At 40.0% G+C, this 17,348-nt stretch overlaps 1 protein-coding gene across 1 annotated transcript; it reads left to right on the plus strand.

Moving 5' to 3' along the window:
• Window positions 1-6,357: 6,357 nt before the first annotated feature.
• LOC124290799 (CUB and sushi domain-containing protein 1-like) lies at window positions 6,358-11,644 on the plus strand. The gene is made up of 5 exons (XM_046727624.1): window positions 6,358-6,528; window positions 7,608-7,781; window positions 8,225-8,398; window positions 9,863-10,036; window positions 10,975-11,644. The coding sequence occupies exons 1-5, from the start codon at window positions 6,507-6,509 to the stop codon at window positions 11,316-11,318; spliced, it is 888 nt and encodes a 295-aa protein (XP_046583580.1). The 5' UTR covers window positions 6,358-6,506; the 3' UTR covers window positions 11,319-11,644.
• Window positions 11,645-17,348: the final 5,704 nt, after the last annotated feature.

Here is a 17,348-nt window from a genome sequence, read left to right on the forward strand (position 1 = left end):
ATTACAGCGATGTACAGAAGCATGTTTACCGATAGCCAGTGTTGATCATGTGAGTTGATGTGGCTTTTAAGTAATTACAGCGGATAAGATAATTGAATTTTGTTTCCGATGCTAACACATAGAAGTCAGTTTAGATAAGGATTAGACGGATTCGTACACATGTATGATTGAGATAATGGGGCTGAGAAAATTAATCACGTACACCCAGTGGCTGACAAATAAGGGAATACCAAACAGGGCAATACTTATGATTAGGGTGGTACAATTTACCAGTGGTTTTGTCATTAATGAACTATGAACAACTTAAAAATTCAAAATCAGGGTCCCGTTAGTAAGGCTATGACATTCGTAAGCCTATGCTAAACTATAGAGTTACGACTGGTTGTTACGTTACGAACGCTTTGTGGATTGGGACTAGAATAGGTTATCTTAATTCTACTATCACATTAGGGCGACGAGTGCTGAGTTAAACAAACGCACACACAACAATCATACGTGTTAAAATTGGTTTTCCGCAACCCTATGCATGTTGTAAGAGGCGACTAACGGGATCGGGTTGTCAGACAAGATGACTTGATTGAAACATGTCATCGTATCCAAATGGCGCAGATCGATGCTCACGATGTCAAACAGGTGACTGTTTGGTCCAGTTTCGATTACTTTCAAGTGGCAGGAATATTGCCGAGAGCGGCGTAAACGAAAAAAAAAGTATTATAGTATTATTAAAATGAGTGAGTGAGTTTAGTTTTACGCCGCTTTTAGCAATATTCCAGCAAAATCACGGCGGGGGACACCAGAAATGGGCTTCACACATTGTACCCACGTGGGGAATCGAACCCGGGTCTACCCCACCGCCCCTTATTAAAATGAGCCCAGAAGTGGCCATCTGCATTAACTACTCCAAATGTAGTGAAGTGTGCCAGCCAGCGTACAATCATGTCTGAGGCTAAGGCGAACAATTCGCTGTGCAGAGCTGCGTCGCTTTGGCACGCCAGAAACATTCTGGGTCTGAATCCGTGGGTACGAATCCTCTGATGCTATCCACAAAGCGTTCGTAGCATTGCGCCATTCGTAAGTCAATGATATGGTACGAAGTTACGACAGGTCGTAACGTTACGAACGCTTTGTGGATCAGGACCCTGGTTCGTCCTGATTGCTCCCAGGATTGCCAGATAAATATCCATGCCGAGTTTCACCCAACACAACAATACTAGCACTAGCAATACAGCAATCTGACACGCCACGAAGGATCCTGGAAACACTGTAAAAAAACAGGTGATATCGGTATGAAATACGTGCGTGTTTCTGACAAACCAAGTCAAATACACGCCTGTTTCTGACAAACCCAGTGAAATACGCGCCTGTTTCTGACAAACCCAGTGAAATATGTGCATGTTTCTGACAAACCAAGAACATATTCATGGATATCATCCCGTGTATAAGGTCAAACGAGTGAACTATAAACATATATCAAAGGATGTTTGGTAATATACCTGTCGAAATTGAATCTTAGATTTACAACAGAGATTGGTGACGGCAAGTGTAGGTCATGTAAATATCCGATCATGCCTGCGGGCTTTGGGTGACAAACACTGCTGGGTCAACTGGCGTCTAGAACTTGTGCGGATTACGGTCCATGAGGATTATTGTGTACATGTATTGATGAGGCTGTCCATATTTTTCCTGTTTCCCATCTACCGCCTGACCCAATTTTTGTATTCCGATGTTTCATAATAAATTTATTTCATGTTTCATAATTTTTATTTATTTTGTGTATAGTTGTATCCCCACCGGAGTGAGCGGAGTGAATATTGTTTCATGCAGCTTTTAGTAATATTCCATCGATATCACGGCGGGGGACACCAGTATTGAGTTTTCACGCATTGTACCCATGGCGGTATTGACCCCGGGTCGTCGGCGTGGCGAGCAAATGCTTTTAACCACTAGGTTAACCCGAGGCATGGCTAACGTAGTCAATAGGCCATTTCTTCCGTCATGAGTTAAGTCAGGGAAGCTTTACGGTGTGGCATTCATTGACCCGTGTCTATTTTCAGTGAGCTAGTGAAAGGACTGAGATGAAATGCATTCATCCACTTATAAATATTTCAGCGGGGGAACACCAGTAATGGGATTCACAATGATACCATGTAAGGGAATCGAACCCAGTCTTTGGTGTGACGAGCAAACGCTTTATCCACCTAGATTAACCACGGTCGATTAATGACGTGATCGAATGAAGCTTACAACGTGGAAGAACTTGATATTAACATTACACTACAGTACTGCATAAAACAGAGACAGGTATAGGGCAATAGCATGTTTTTAACCCGGACATAGTTCGGCCCCTTAATTTTAATACTATGATCCGGAAGGAACTTTGAAGAGAAAATAGTCTATTTCACTGGACAAATCGACCTTTTTAACTTCTTTGAATAACGAGAAAAATAATCGAAGCGACTTCAACGAGAAATATCGACAGAATTAACAAATATACGAACTGATAATGGAAACGTTGCTTTAAAATTTCCGTGAATAAAAATTCAAAAATGTGTGCTTAGATTTAGGCTTAGTAGGAGGAAGGTTCTGCATCAACTTGATCTTGCGGCTGTGGCAGAACATCTCTTGTCGCAGTTTGTTGACTATGTTCACTGATGTAGTGATGTCAGACATGATGCATGTGAATCGCTCAAATTATGAAAACACTGCTGGGTCTTTGTCCACAGGTTGGAATGGATTATGTGCAGGAAAAGGAAGTTTTTCCCTTTTCCTAATGGCACCCACAGCTGAACAACAGACTTTAGTTCAACCAGTTTTGACAACATATTTGTGTTGACAGTGCTAGTCATGATGTTTGTAGCACCTCTTTGCAAAGCATTTTTGACATGAAGGCAGATTCTGGAATCCGCCTCTTCTTGATCAGTGCACTGCATATCCTCTTCACTTCCCTGCTGTCACCACTGACTCCACAGCTGTTATGAGCATCACCTTTCCCGGTTCGTAAGAGCTGCCAGCCACACCATCTGTTAAGAATGCAAAGAGCTCTTCTTTGTCCTTTGATTCTAAGCAGTCTAGTGTGGCGGGACACTGTTCTTCTACTGCCTTTTCTTCGCTTTTCTCGTGTTGTCTCCAACAGTCATACTCAAGTATGCAAGACAATCTAAGAGCTCTGATTTGCAGTTTGGCAAATGAAGTGTTCCATGAATTGATATGGATGGTGGCCACGGGTGGTTTTCATGAGAAAAGAATTGACTTTAAATCAGATTGACGTACCTAACTATCAATGAACACCTGACTGAAGAGACTGTAGTCATTTTTCAGGTCATTCGTTTGCTGTTTGGTTCAGACTGAGGTTTTGTTTGTGGTCGCTTGAAAAAAGGAGGTGATTTTTCTTGATGAGGCTGTGAATTGACACTGAGGCTGTGAATGGAAACATCATTTTCAAACTTCTCATATTTGTCTTTTCCTGTTTTCTCCATTGATTTCATAGATGCTACGACGGCTCCACCAACTGAAATGACTGAAATCAAGGGTCATCAGTTCAGGAGACTCTTCCAGGAAGGGATTTCCCATCGAAGCAACTGTGCCACATACGTTGTTGACTTGAGTCTTAAATGTCTGTTGTGTAGCAAATGCTTGTTCATTGCTTCTTGTATCTGTTTCAGTCAGATTATGAAATCAGTCATTTCGTGAAATGACTAAAAACTTCAGTCATTTCATGAAATAACTAAGACATTCAACTATCTCTGCTGCTCGTTCTCTTTCTTCCTGGGTTAACCTTGGCATTCTCTCTGTGTGATTTTATGTGCAGTGATATTGCAGTGTTGGACAGGCCATTTATACTGATTTTTCGCACGATCTTTCCCATGTATCCGACTAAGACATCTGTTTTGTGTTTCTGAGAGTTGGGGCCACAAAATGCGTCTTGGCGTTTTATTTCGTGCATTACAAATATTGGCAATCGTTATCAAGCACAATTACATCAAATTAGATGGAAATGTCCAAACCTATTTATATAGCCAACAGCGAAATGGCTGATCCTCTTAGTCATTTCACAAAATGACTGAAATGTTTAGTCATTTCACGAAATGACTGATTTCACAATCTGACTGTAAGATATCCACCTTGTCATCTTGCTTCTCAAACTCTTGCAGAATTCTTGCTTGTTCTGGTCCTGATATCATCCATCCAGTTAAGGCAAATTTTCTGTTAATTCAACTGCCCCACCTGAGTGTTTTACAACGTTGCTGTTTTGTTCATGAGGTTGATCCAAAACCTGGGCATGGATCTGAAGCTCTTCTGTCAACAGGAAGGGATTTCATATCTCTGATGTAAACTGACAGCCAGTGTGCCTAGTTGGTGTGATCAAGAGCAAAGAACCAAGGGACAAGTTGTTCCATTACCTGGATGTACAGAAACATGTTTCTTTAGCGATGGGACTTGACAAAGATTGGTATCATTGTCTCGAGATGAAGAATCAAATCCCAGTATTTGAATGTTGGACTCTTTTCTCTGACATCCAATTTAATTTCAGTCTTGATTGTTGAACATGCGGTTCCAGTGAGGACATGTAAGCATCTCTTTGAAGCTTTGCTAGTGATATGGCAGCTTTTGATGAGCATGTCTTTGTAACATGAGACACCGAAATGAAAGATTCAGCTGATCCACTTGATGCAATACCCGCTTCTGTTAGTGCTGACGTCCACCCAGAATCTTCGAACAAGTCTCCAACCATTTTCCATAAGGCTATTTCAATGTGAAGACCTGATAGTGTACACGTCCTCACCAAACACATTAGGCCATCTCCATTTAACATATTTGCAAGCGCAAAAATGGTTGGTCTACAGCCATGACTGGGAGTTGTCCTGGATTGCAATGGTCTGTGACCGTCTTGTTGATAGACATACCATGCCTAACCATAGCAAGACTTGCTGCTGTATCCTTAAAGAAGCTTCGCGGGAGAGAACTTGTTCCTGTTGCAACCTGTTCCAGGGATTGACGAGAAGCATGAAATGCACAAGGCAATAAACCCATCCTTTTCCAAATGTTCTTTAGCAAGAAGGCCAATGCAGTGATTGAGCCAAGATTCTTCTTTAGCTTTGGTGATGCGTGTGAGTTCCAGGAACATCAACTCTCTCCACATTGCAGGCTACTGCAGGAACTATACAGTAACTGTCTGGAAGTGTAGGTTTGGAAGAGCTTGAAATAGTGTCTATTGAAATAGGTTTTCTGCTGGTACCATTATCAACAACATTATCAAATGTGGCTGCAAGTCTCAACCTCTATGCTCAAAGAAGTGCATTTGTAGATCTTCTCAACTTCTCTGCACATCGCTCTGTAACTTCAATGGGAACTGTTAAAGGAGACTTCACAATCACAGAGATCGATGTTTGACAAAATGATGTGAGGTGACTGAATAAAACAGAAACCTTTTCATTAATTGGATGACGAATTATATCTTTTTCTAAAAACACATAGATCTTGTTTGTTAGATTTCTTGAAAATATTAGAAATAGCCCTTTGAACGACGAATATATCTCACATATTGCAACAAATGAAGACTTTTTTAGTCGGCGACCATTCTTGGTGGATTTCAGAACTCTGTGATTCTGTGCGGCTGTCTTGGATTTTGGGGAAAATGGGCCCCAAAAATCGGGCACATCCCAAAAATATGTTTTATCATGATGTTCCCTAGCACTGTGCAAGGTTTTCTGCTATAATCCAGCGGGGTAAGATCATATAGTGTAAAATGTGGAAATCTTTGATTTTTGGCTGCCATCTTGGACGCCATGTTGGATTTTTCGGAAAAGGGGCCCAAAAATCGGGCACCCCACAAAAATATATTTTATTATGATATTCCCCAGCACTTTGCAAAGTGTCCTGCTTTAGTCCGCCAAGTATCTATTTCCACCTTTAGCCACTGCACTAAACCATGCTATCATGGGCATGAGCATGTGAAGAATAAGAATTGGCCTTCAACAACCCGTGCTTGTCGCAAGAGGCAAATAACGGGATCGCTGATGTCATCGTATCCGAACTGCGTTGATCGATGCTCATAATGTTGATGACTGGGCAGATTCGATTATTTAGACTGCTGTCATATAGCTGGTATCGTGTCGAGTGCGGCGTTAAACAACAAACACTATCAAATATGATGAGACTGTTCTGGCTGGTGACATCTGGTCCAACGCTGTAGAGTCAGTGAAGTGACAGGACAACTTGTTTCCAATGTTCATGTTCTTGAAATACATGTTATAATTCGAAAGGAATATATACAGCTTCTGATGTTGACACTGGTTAAGAAATAAGTTGGTTGTTAAAACCTGTGTTGTTTCTTAAATCTCAAATTCCTTCCAGTCGACTGTGGCGTTCCTCCGTCGATAGACCATACAGATGTTAACATCAATTCAACGTTGCTGGGACACACTGCCGTTTATTCATGCCGAGATGGCCTTAAGCAGCAGTATGGGTCTGACCAGGCCACCTGTCTTGACACAGGCGTATGGGAAATGGCTGATATGAAATGCGCAGGTAAGTACAAGACAGTGGAAGAAATATTGATCCATTTATCACAAGCAGTCGGCAACATATGTGTTGTTTCTTTTTGAGATTCGAGAAATAGATAATGAAAACAACGATTATATTTAATTTAGATACACCCGTGCACACCATCATATCATTACGAGCAAGGTCGCACCATCTGCTCACAACGACTGAGTGAGCTACATGTAGGTCGCACCATATGGTTACAATTACTGAATGAGCTAGGTCGACAATCACGTCACAACGTCTAGTTTTTACTAGGTTGCACCATCTTGTCCTATACAATTGTTGTAACCAGGTCGTATCATCATGTCATAACGACATTTGAGCCAGGTCGCACCATGTCATATCAAATTTATGAACTAGGTCGCACCATCATGTCATATCCACTTTTGAACTACTGACTGAGTTTGGTTTTACGCCGCTTTTAGCAATATTCCAGCAACATCACGGCGGGGGACACCAGAAATGGGCTTCACACATTGTATGTGAGCATTCGAATCAGGTCTTCGGCGTGACTTTTCTGAACTAGGCTACCCCACCGCACCACACTTTTTGAACTAAAGCACCATCAGGTCAAAACGACTTTCTGAACTAGATCGCACCATTAGTCGCACCATCACATCATATCCGCTTTTTAACTAGGCCACAATCATGTCATACCGACTTTTTTAACTAGCTCGCACCATCATGTGATAACGATTTGTGAGCCAGGTCGCACCATCAGGTCAAATCGAACTTTTTAACTAGATCGCACCTTTAGGTCATATCGACTTTTTTTTTTTTTAACAAGATCACACTATAATGTCATATCGACTTTCTAAACTAGGTCGCACCATCCTAAATCACCTTCAGCATCATTCGAGTGAACAAAATGTGAACAATGAAACCTTAGCCATTACTTTTTTCCTGAACGTTAATGTGTGCTATATATGAAGGAAGTAAGGTTTGTTCTTCAGCTGTTCCATATTTTGATTATTATCTTAATTGGTAGAGATTCGTTTTCCAGAGTGTAATATGGCAGTGCCTGGCTCCGAAATCAGTAAACATTTTACGATATGTTTCAGTTAACTGTGGAGACCCGCCAGCAATAAACAGAACCAATGTCTCGCCTACCGATGGGTTTGTGAACGAGACCGTTGAGTACACGTGTAAACCTGGGTATGCGCACGTGTCGGGCTCACCAGTCATCACCTGCCCAGATACTGGCACATGGGAAGAACCGGGGATATATTGTGAAGGTACACATCGACATGATCCCGAAATTGTAACATATATTTCCCATATGGTTTCGAATGTCGTCATCTTCAAAAGATTAGTGGCAGGAACCACCACCAACAACCAAAAACAACAACAAACTGGGCAAGAGCTCTGTTTACATGAAAATAGTGAGAAGAGCAAAGTATTGCCCACACAACGACCGGAGTGTCTATATAACAAGACAGGATCCTACTCTCTCTCTCTCTCTCTGTCTGTCTGTCTCTCTCTCTCACACACACACACACACAAACAGACATACACACACGCACATACACACAACCCAAAGAACATAACATCAATTCTTCCGCTCTCAAACGTAAAGACGATTATAGAACATCAAAGACAACCATAAAAATACATAACACCAATGCGTGAGACAAGAAAATACAGTTGATCTTATCACAAGAAAGCCTTTCTGCTTCAGTGAACTGTGGAAAACCTCCTTCCATAAACAGAGGCGAGGTCTCGCCTACCGATGGTTTTGTGAACGAGACAGTTGAGTACACGTGTAAACCTGGGTATGCGCACGTGTCGGGGTCACCAGTCATCACCTGCCTCGATACAGGCACATGGGAAGAACCGGGGATATATTGTGAAGGTACACATCAACATGGTCGTATAATCACGACATTGAATTTCCATTTTGATTAAAGTTGAAAACGGTTTCGAAATGTTTCATGAACGTTCACAAATACTTTCCTTTTCATCATTTGCATGAAAGAGACACGCAAGGGATGTTACGGCCTAAATATCAATTACGCATTGTTTGGATGCTGTTTGATGCTGTACTTCAGAGCTATAAGACTTACAGTCTACATAAACGGTATGCGTAGGTGTACTTGGAAGCTGGTTATAATGATACGAACAGATATGGCTAACGGATAGCATGAGAAGATGATCAACGTTAAGCGTAGAGAATTTGACTCGAGGGAAATCAATCTAGGTTTACAAACACTTAATGCACTCTCAGAGCTGCTTTGTACGTGTAAAGCTAGTTATTGTACATGTAAAGATAGTCGTTTTACAAGTGGTTGTTTTAGGCGTAAAGCTAAACGTATTACACCTAAGTACATTGATCAATCAAAATTCAACGTTAGATTAAACGTTACACACTTGATACGCGTAAAGCTGCTTTGTGAGTGTCAAACGAGTTATTTTGCGCGTAACGCTATTCGTTTTACGGGTAATGTTAATGTTTCACGCGTAAAGCTAATTCATTATTCGTCATTACTTTCGTGTATGATTATACGTGTTAATCGTTACTACGTGTAAATACTTTGACCAATCTGAATTGAGTGTTGTATAGGTGAAAAAATTGTACTGCGTAAAGATAAGTAGGTTATTTTACTTGTAACTGACGAAAATACTAACCGACTACTGATTTGGGACAACGCTTGTGGATCATCATTCGGCCCAACATAGCAACCCGTCACATACCTTTCTGTTGGTGAGTGACTTTAGTCGTTGTAAAGTCAGATGCTTTACGCGTAATGCAGCTCTAAGTCTTCACTGGGATAAAAGGTTCATGCGTACAGACGTTAGTTTTACGCGTAACAATTTTAACCACACCTAATACCTATATTGATCACCCTTTGATGAAAGTTTCGATATAACTTTGCGCGTAAAGACGTAAGTGTTACAATAGTGATTCCCTGTAGGGTAAAGTCTCCTTTCGTAATGATTTTCGCTTTGGGGTTTCCTCCCTTTGGTTCACCAGAACCTTGTTGTTGTGGGACGGAAAGACTAGATTTGATTTGATGATGTTTCTAGATTTGTAGGCACCAGACCCTTGCTGGGGCATACTGGGTGTGGTGAAACAATTAAGACCTGCATAATTTCGTTTTTTATTTCTTCCACAGCGGGATATTAGTGAAATAATCCCAGGCTAGTAATTTTACGAAACTGGTAAACATTGTATCACATGTAAAATTCACATAGATGGAATGTTATTTTCTTTCCTTTTCCAGGCTCTAACGTTTATATGACGATGTTATTGTTCATTGTAGGCATGAACGTTAAATGATTTGTAAGTAAAACCATCATATATCTGTGTTGCATATAGTCGACTGCAGCAGTCCACCGGTTGTTGCCAACACTGTTGTGATCACAGACAATACAACACGGAACAGTATCGCGGTGTACAGATGTACTCCTGGGTTTGTACACGCCAGTGGATCAACCAACATCACATGTCTGGGTACAGGTTTCTGGGAGACTCCCTTCATGCAGTGTGTTGGTGAGTTACAAAGAGCATGTTGTTGATTCCGATGGAATGAGTGCATGAGCATCACAGACAGTGACCCGTGAAGATCCGGGGTAGAATAGGTCTTCAGCAACCCATGCTTGCCACAAAAGACGATTATGCTTGTCGTAAGAGGCGACTAACGGGATCGGGTGGTCAGGCTCGCTGACTTGGTTGACACATGTCATCGATTCCCAATTGCGCAGATCGATGCTCATGCTGTTGATCACTGGATTGTCAGGTCCAGGCTCGATTATTTACTGACCGGGGCCATATAACTTGACTATTGCTGAGTGCGGCGTAAAAGTAAACTCACTCACTCACTCACAGACGCGTTATAGTGCGTCCTTGAAAGTTGCAATGCTTGTTCGTGAGTCCCAAGTTCATTTGGAACTCTCTCACTCTGGCTGGTAATAGCGGTTATTCATCGTTTAGTTTTCCACACGGATGAAATAGGTGAATCCAATTTCGGTGGCATCAGTGATATTTTTGGCAGATTGTAAAACGCGGCATAAAACCACACTGATAAATTCACTTCTCAAGCAAGTTATGAGTAAAATTTGATTCATTTAGGCTTTTAATAAAATGTCAAAATATTTGAGTCTTTTTACAGACTGACTAAATAATGTGTCCAATGGGGAATCTCTTTTGCGGATTAACTTAAAATGCGATGTTCGAAGGGCTTTAACTCATCTTAATGGACTAATTTTGCTAGAACAACAAGCTAAGAAACTTGTATGAATATACATTGACTTTTTGTTTTCCTTCAACCCAATTCAGTTAACAAAGAGATAAATTGAAATATTGATTAGACGTCTTGTAAATCATTGCTTCTGTTTAAAATTTCATCTTCGGTAGGGTTTTGTTCCATTTGTTCAATCAATAGGACCAACGCTATACACATAGTAAAGTAGCTGTTTCTCATTGTACAGATACACCGTTGCCCTCGACTATGGCGTCGCCAACAACACCAGACGCACCAGTGAATAAATTCGGAAGGACAATCTACGAAAAATGTACTTGCCGATGCATCAACAAACAACGCGTGGACCAAGAAGACATGGTCAAGAAAATAACAAAAGAACTTATTTTGGACATAAAGAGTCTCAAATCCTACACAAGGACAAAGGAAAGTCTTCCGGACGGTAGGAAGTCGTCTCAAGGAGTGGGATATATTGCAATGTCTGTGATTGGGGTTCTGTTTGGAGTTGTATTTCTTTCTGATATTTACTATTTGATAAATGTAATCGTGGGATGCTTTAGTGCCCGTCAGTGATAACAGTCATACAACATTTGTTGCTAGGACTTCGGATATCAAAATTCATTTGGTTTCGAGTTAAGAATTGGTGGTTCGATAGGTAAGCCCACGAGGGTCTGTGTTTATTCTTTGATATTCTGAGATATTGGGTTACAAAATCTAAATCTTTGGTTTGGACAAAGCAGGCGATATTTGGAAATAGCTTCCTATTTTTAAAACTGTTGGAGGTATTAGTTTCTTGTAATAGTTCGATAATGTTGAATGAATAGGGAACACGTAACGGTTATAACTGACTGACTGACTGAGTTTAGTTTTACGCCACTTTTAGCAATATTCCAGCAATATCACGGCGGGGACACCAGAAATGGGCTTAACACATTGTGCCCATGTGGGGAATCGAACCCGGGTCTTCGGCGTGACGAGCCAACGCTTTAACCACTAGGCTATCCCACCGCCCCTAACGGTTATAATAGGTACTGAAGTGTGACAGTTGCGTTGTGGGTATAACTGTCACGATTTGTCAAAGATTCATTCTCTCGCCGAGGTATATTGCGTATGAGCCTCCAAGTGGTTATTGGTAGGTTCTAGTACACTAAATCAGAATCCCATGCTCGCTGAGCGGGTACCGAAGAGACAGAGACATGTGACAGCTGTGAATGGATGACATAGTGTAAGATGTTTATGTTTTTTAAAAGCACATCCATCCAGTAATTAAAACTGACCACAATTTTAAGTATTTAGTGCTGTCATTTTTATCACCATGACTTATACTTATTGTGTGTACAGATATTTTCCAGTAGGTGGCATTTGGTGCGGAAGTGGAGTTGACGTGTTCCGCTTCCGGTGCTCGGAAAATGAGCCGGACAGTTTTGCCAGAAATAGTGTTTTATTATAGTTTAAAGACCAGACTGTATCCATGTGTACATGGAATGGCTGTTGATAGCCTGGATAATTTTAAAAAATATAAGGTTACTATAGAAGTATATGGGAAAACATTTGATGTTGTGTAACCTAGGAGTCGATACCACTGCCCTTGAAGCGCATGACCAAGTACACCCAACATTGTGACGTTGTCGTCCGTTCACGAACAGATAGAATATCAGACTACATGACTGTTTACAAAAAGTTGGACATTTTGTACAGCCCATAAAACAAGACACGTTCATATACACATTTCAATATTGCTCTTTTAACGAGATGACATTTAGAACAAAGCAACGATGAGGTGTTTACAGGACCTAACCTAAACTCTCATTAAGTGAAGGGTAAGGTAACAATTGGCTGATTAGCAAGGTAGCGTAGCCAGATAAAAGAAAAAAATGACCTAAATTAAAAATCAAAACAAGCGTTTGAATTAAGGGATATGTGTGTGACACAATGTCAGACTGAATTTAATTCCAGCAACCGGTGAGTGAGTGAGTTGAAAATTAACGTCGCATCGGCATAATCTGAGCCATTTTGCGTCCCCTACCGATGCTGGTAGTAAGAGGTGACGAACTGGATCGGGTGGTCAGGCTGGTGAAGGTGGTTGGTGCAGGTCATGATATACTACTCACACTTTGCTAAGGATCACAAAACTTCACAACTTTACTTAAACGTAGATTTATAATTTGAAATTGTATCCATTTAAAACTGAATAAATAATAATACGGTAACCCCTCTTTAGGCAAACGGTCACTTTAATCTAACCTTGTGCAATTGATACATGAGTAACCATAAAAATGGTTTTCATGGCACCAATCAACCATTTTGCAAATCATGGTACGAGTCATTTACAAGTACACAACATCTATCAATAGCAGGTATGGGATCCACAAGATGAAATGACATACTGAAACCTTGGATCCATGCTGACAATAAGCTTAGATATTTAAACCAAATTTGACCCCACATCATAGTTTTCGGTTGAATCCATGATTTGATCCTTAGCAAAGTGTGAATAGTATATCTACATTGTGTAGATCCATTGCTCATCCATGATGTCAATTACTGCCACAGTTGTCTCGCCAGAACCCGAAGCCTTACAGTCCAACGTCATACAGCTGAAATATTGCTGAGTGTAGCAAAACTTTTTGCTGTAAAATGATTAATTAATGTTATTTGGACAATATCTTTGAGCTTCAAAGGCCTGCAACCGAAACAATTAGTTCCTATGAGCGCTTGTTTGCTGTAGTAGAACATTCTACCTTTTGTGTATGGTTTCCCAATCAATATGTTCTTCTATTACCGTCAGTTTGAAAATACATGAATAATTGATATCAAAGTTGAAACTGTTGTTTGTTGTCAGTAAAGGTTGCTCCTTGGAATTTTATATCACGAAGACTATTATCTGAAAAGTAACTGTAGCATGTTGAAAGGCTTACATACGATCAGGTTCCTGACAGTGGTAATGGATGGACGTTAAGGACATACCAATGGCCATGTTTCCCCAAATGACTAGTTTGACAGAATGTATACAAACAAGCCAAGTGTATAATGAGCACATTCATACATTACTCCCAGAACTGCAAACAAGGACCCAATACTGACATCCGAGAACGCGGACAGATCCAGATCGTCTCTGACAATAAAGCAGCCTTTGATGACATCCACATTATGAAACAATTCCAATAAATAAACAATTTCGATCCCCTGCAGAGTTACACTCCAGCTGTTACAAACCTAATGTTTTATTCTGTTGACAGGCGATACATCAGTCACACTATTTGTATGCAGTGTGCAATAAGACTCAAATTAAATGAATAAAGTTATCCTGTATGTTTTATTAACACAGACCCCTTTCAAAGAAAACAAAATACTCCTCTCGATTGCAGATATTCCGGTCGCTAGTTACACTTATATATGGTGCATAATTTATTTACCTCCCATCATTTAGACCTTACACCTTTCGAATCCCTCGGAATAAGCTCAGTAGAATATTCAGCTGAACAATAAACATAATTGTAATGCGTACAATACATGTACCAAAGCTGAAATGCCACAGACAGTTGTGGACAAGATTTCAAATGCAATACTTTATATACAATTACCGATATCCCCACAGAAATATTACACAAGACCAAAGCTGCATGGTCGAATTCCTTGATTCCTTCTTGTGAGAGTTTTATCGACTGCAGCTTTGCAGCTGTGAACTATTTGTGGCCATTCTATCAGCACAAAGGAGTTATCGGTGATTGTATATCTGAAAGTATTGCATTTGAATTACTGTCATTACTGTCTAGAACAATTCAGTTTTGGTACGTGTTTAAAACATCACAAATACGATGCTAGCAGTGCAGTTTATATTTTTGCCGACTCTGAATTTTATTAAATTTGCTACATTCGTTGTCACAATAATGAAAGGAAGACCCAAAATAGTTTATTCCACGGGTTCCAACGGTGTAAGGAAGATAACCGCTTGTGAGATAAATACTTATTGAACCATATATCATTAGGAACAAGTGCAGGATGTTGCATTCAAGTCAGTACTTTGTCTGGTGTCAGTGTAACTCGTAACTTTCTTCATCTTGTTTGTAGTAGACAAATGGGCAAAAGAAACGATATCAAGTCGAAGTCACTGATATTACAAAACGGCAAACCACCATTTTGAAAAAGGAAAGTGTATTTTAATGACAGGTGTATGGGCAACATGTACCTGTTATTAAAATTCACTTCCTTTTCGCAATGGTGGTTTGTCGTTTTGTAATATCAGTGACTTCGACTTGGTATCGTTTCTTTTGCCCATTAGTTTAGTTATGTCCAAGGGGAGAAAGGGATATTGTCCGTATTTGTATTTTGTCTGCAATTGTGTTTGACTGGTATTATCTATTTTCCACAGTATCCATTATTATTCCAGCTATGTTGTTAGTTGTCGTGTTCAGTTCTAGGAAAAACCCTCTAAATTTGTGGAACGTGTGGAAAAGCTGTTATGGTAATGAGGAGGCGGCATTTAAAGATGTAAAAATGTTGCCTGGTCTGCCCTTGTCTGCAACAGTTGACCTCAGTCAGCAGAACATATACTGAGAGAAACAAATGAAGGAACACGGGAAAATTCAAGTGTTCCTATAATATTTTCCAGTTTTCAACACCAGTTTGGAATAGCGCTGTGGGAGAAAATATGAGAAACAAATAAAGGAACACTGCCATGAAGTGGCGTTCCCTTATTTGTTTCTCTCAGTATATCAATGATCTACTGAGTATGCCTGATTTGATAAAACCTTCTGATTATTTATTTGTTCACTTGTAATTTTGGACAATTTACACCTGAATTAAATCTGTAATTTTCTTGTTTATTTGTAATAATGTTGAGTGAGCCCCACTTGAATATTTATCATCCCAAATAATTGTGTTCGGTATATGTAACGTCTTTGTTTTGTTGGCTTACGTGACCCTTAAACATTTAAAACAATGCTTCAAAATGTTAATAATTGCCAAAACCACACATACATCATTCAGCCATGAGTGAGTGACTGGTTTTACGCTGCTTTTAGCAATATTCCAGCAATATCACGGCGGGGAACACCAGAAATGGGCTTCACATATTTTGCCCACATGGGAATCTAAACCGGGTCTTCGGCGTGAGGAGCCAACGCTTTACCCACTAGGCTACAACACTGCCCCTCATTCAGCAGCAATTGTAGTCATAAATGCATAAGTATGAAAATATGCAGCATGTTCTGTTGTTATATTTAAAATAAAGTCAAGGAGAAAAATCACTTGAAAACATCTGCAGCTATATACAATGTTCCATAGGATTTAATTGTCAGAACATAGGTTTTAACATGAGTTCCTCAAGTATGGTTCGGTAATGTGAACACCTAAAACATGAAACTTTTGTCATTGAAACAAATGATTTTATTACTCTTCATAGTATATGTGGTAACAGTGAAAACAGTAAAAGAATATAAAGAAAGACAAACATATCTTCATCAAACGACCAGCGTTGTATACAATAATCATATGTGGTAAATATAAATCATCCCACCAATCTGTTTATACAATGTCATATCACTGCAAAATATAATCACATATTACAAGTACGCGATACCATATACAACATACTATGATTCTGATTAAATGACATTTCTCACCACGATAATAGTCCAAATTGACACTTCCAAAACATCCAAATATTCGAGTACAGATCAATATAGAGATTACTTTGTTTTTCGGGATTACCGTGTTGTAGAGATTCGGTTTTGAAAATACAGTTACCGGTTTTAACATAATTTATCACTTGGATAAATAAACTGCTTCCTATTAGTGAGCAAATACAAGGTCTGCACAAAACACATAAAAGACAGTCGAGGTAAATTGTTTTGAAATACAACAACCCAGACATGTTATGTGAAACGTCAATTTATAATCCGATATACATTCATCTTCATGCTACCACAGCAGCCGATCCCGTCATGTCGTAACAGCTGTGTGGATGTAGCTGGGGAGTTAGTTGGGACACCGTTTTCAACAGAATTTCAGTGAAATGTCATCCTAATTAAGGAAGCCATCCCTAAGTGATGAAGACGTTTGCGACTGGCCAAGGATCATACAGAGATCATGTGACAGCCATATTCCGAGGCTGACAGCCCCACCATACAAGGGATTGTGACAGTACATAATCGATTCATGTGACAGGCGAAGGATCATAGTGACATTCCATCTATCGTACTTAGAGGCTGTGATAGTCCTGTGCAGATATTCCGAGGATGTTACATTTAAAGAGTCTGTGACAGTCCAAAGATCACAATCAGTGACAGTGAGAGTCCAGGGATCATAATCAGAGACTGTGACAGTCAGAGAATCATAATCGGAGATTGTAACAGTCCAAAGATCATAGTCTGAGACCGTGACAGTACAAGGATCATAGTCTGAGACTGTGACAGTTCAAGGATCATAGTCTGAGACTGTGACAGTTCAAGGATCATAGTCTGAGACTGTTACAGTTCAAGGATCATAGTCAGAGACTGTGACAGTTCAAGGATCATAGTCTGAGACTGACAGTCCCAGGATCATAGTCTGAGACTGTGACAGTTCAAGGATCATAATCTGAGACTGTGACAGTTCAAGGAT

The sequence above is a fragment of the Haliotis rubra genome, unplaced genomic scaffold, assembly GCF_003918875.1.
Source record: "Haliotis rubra isolate DU_JTF1 unplaced genomic scaffold, ASM391887v1 Scf475, whole genome shotgun sequence".
NCBI lineage: Eukaryota > Metazoa > Mollusca > Gastropoda > Lepetellida > Haliotidae > Haliotis > Haliotis rubra.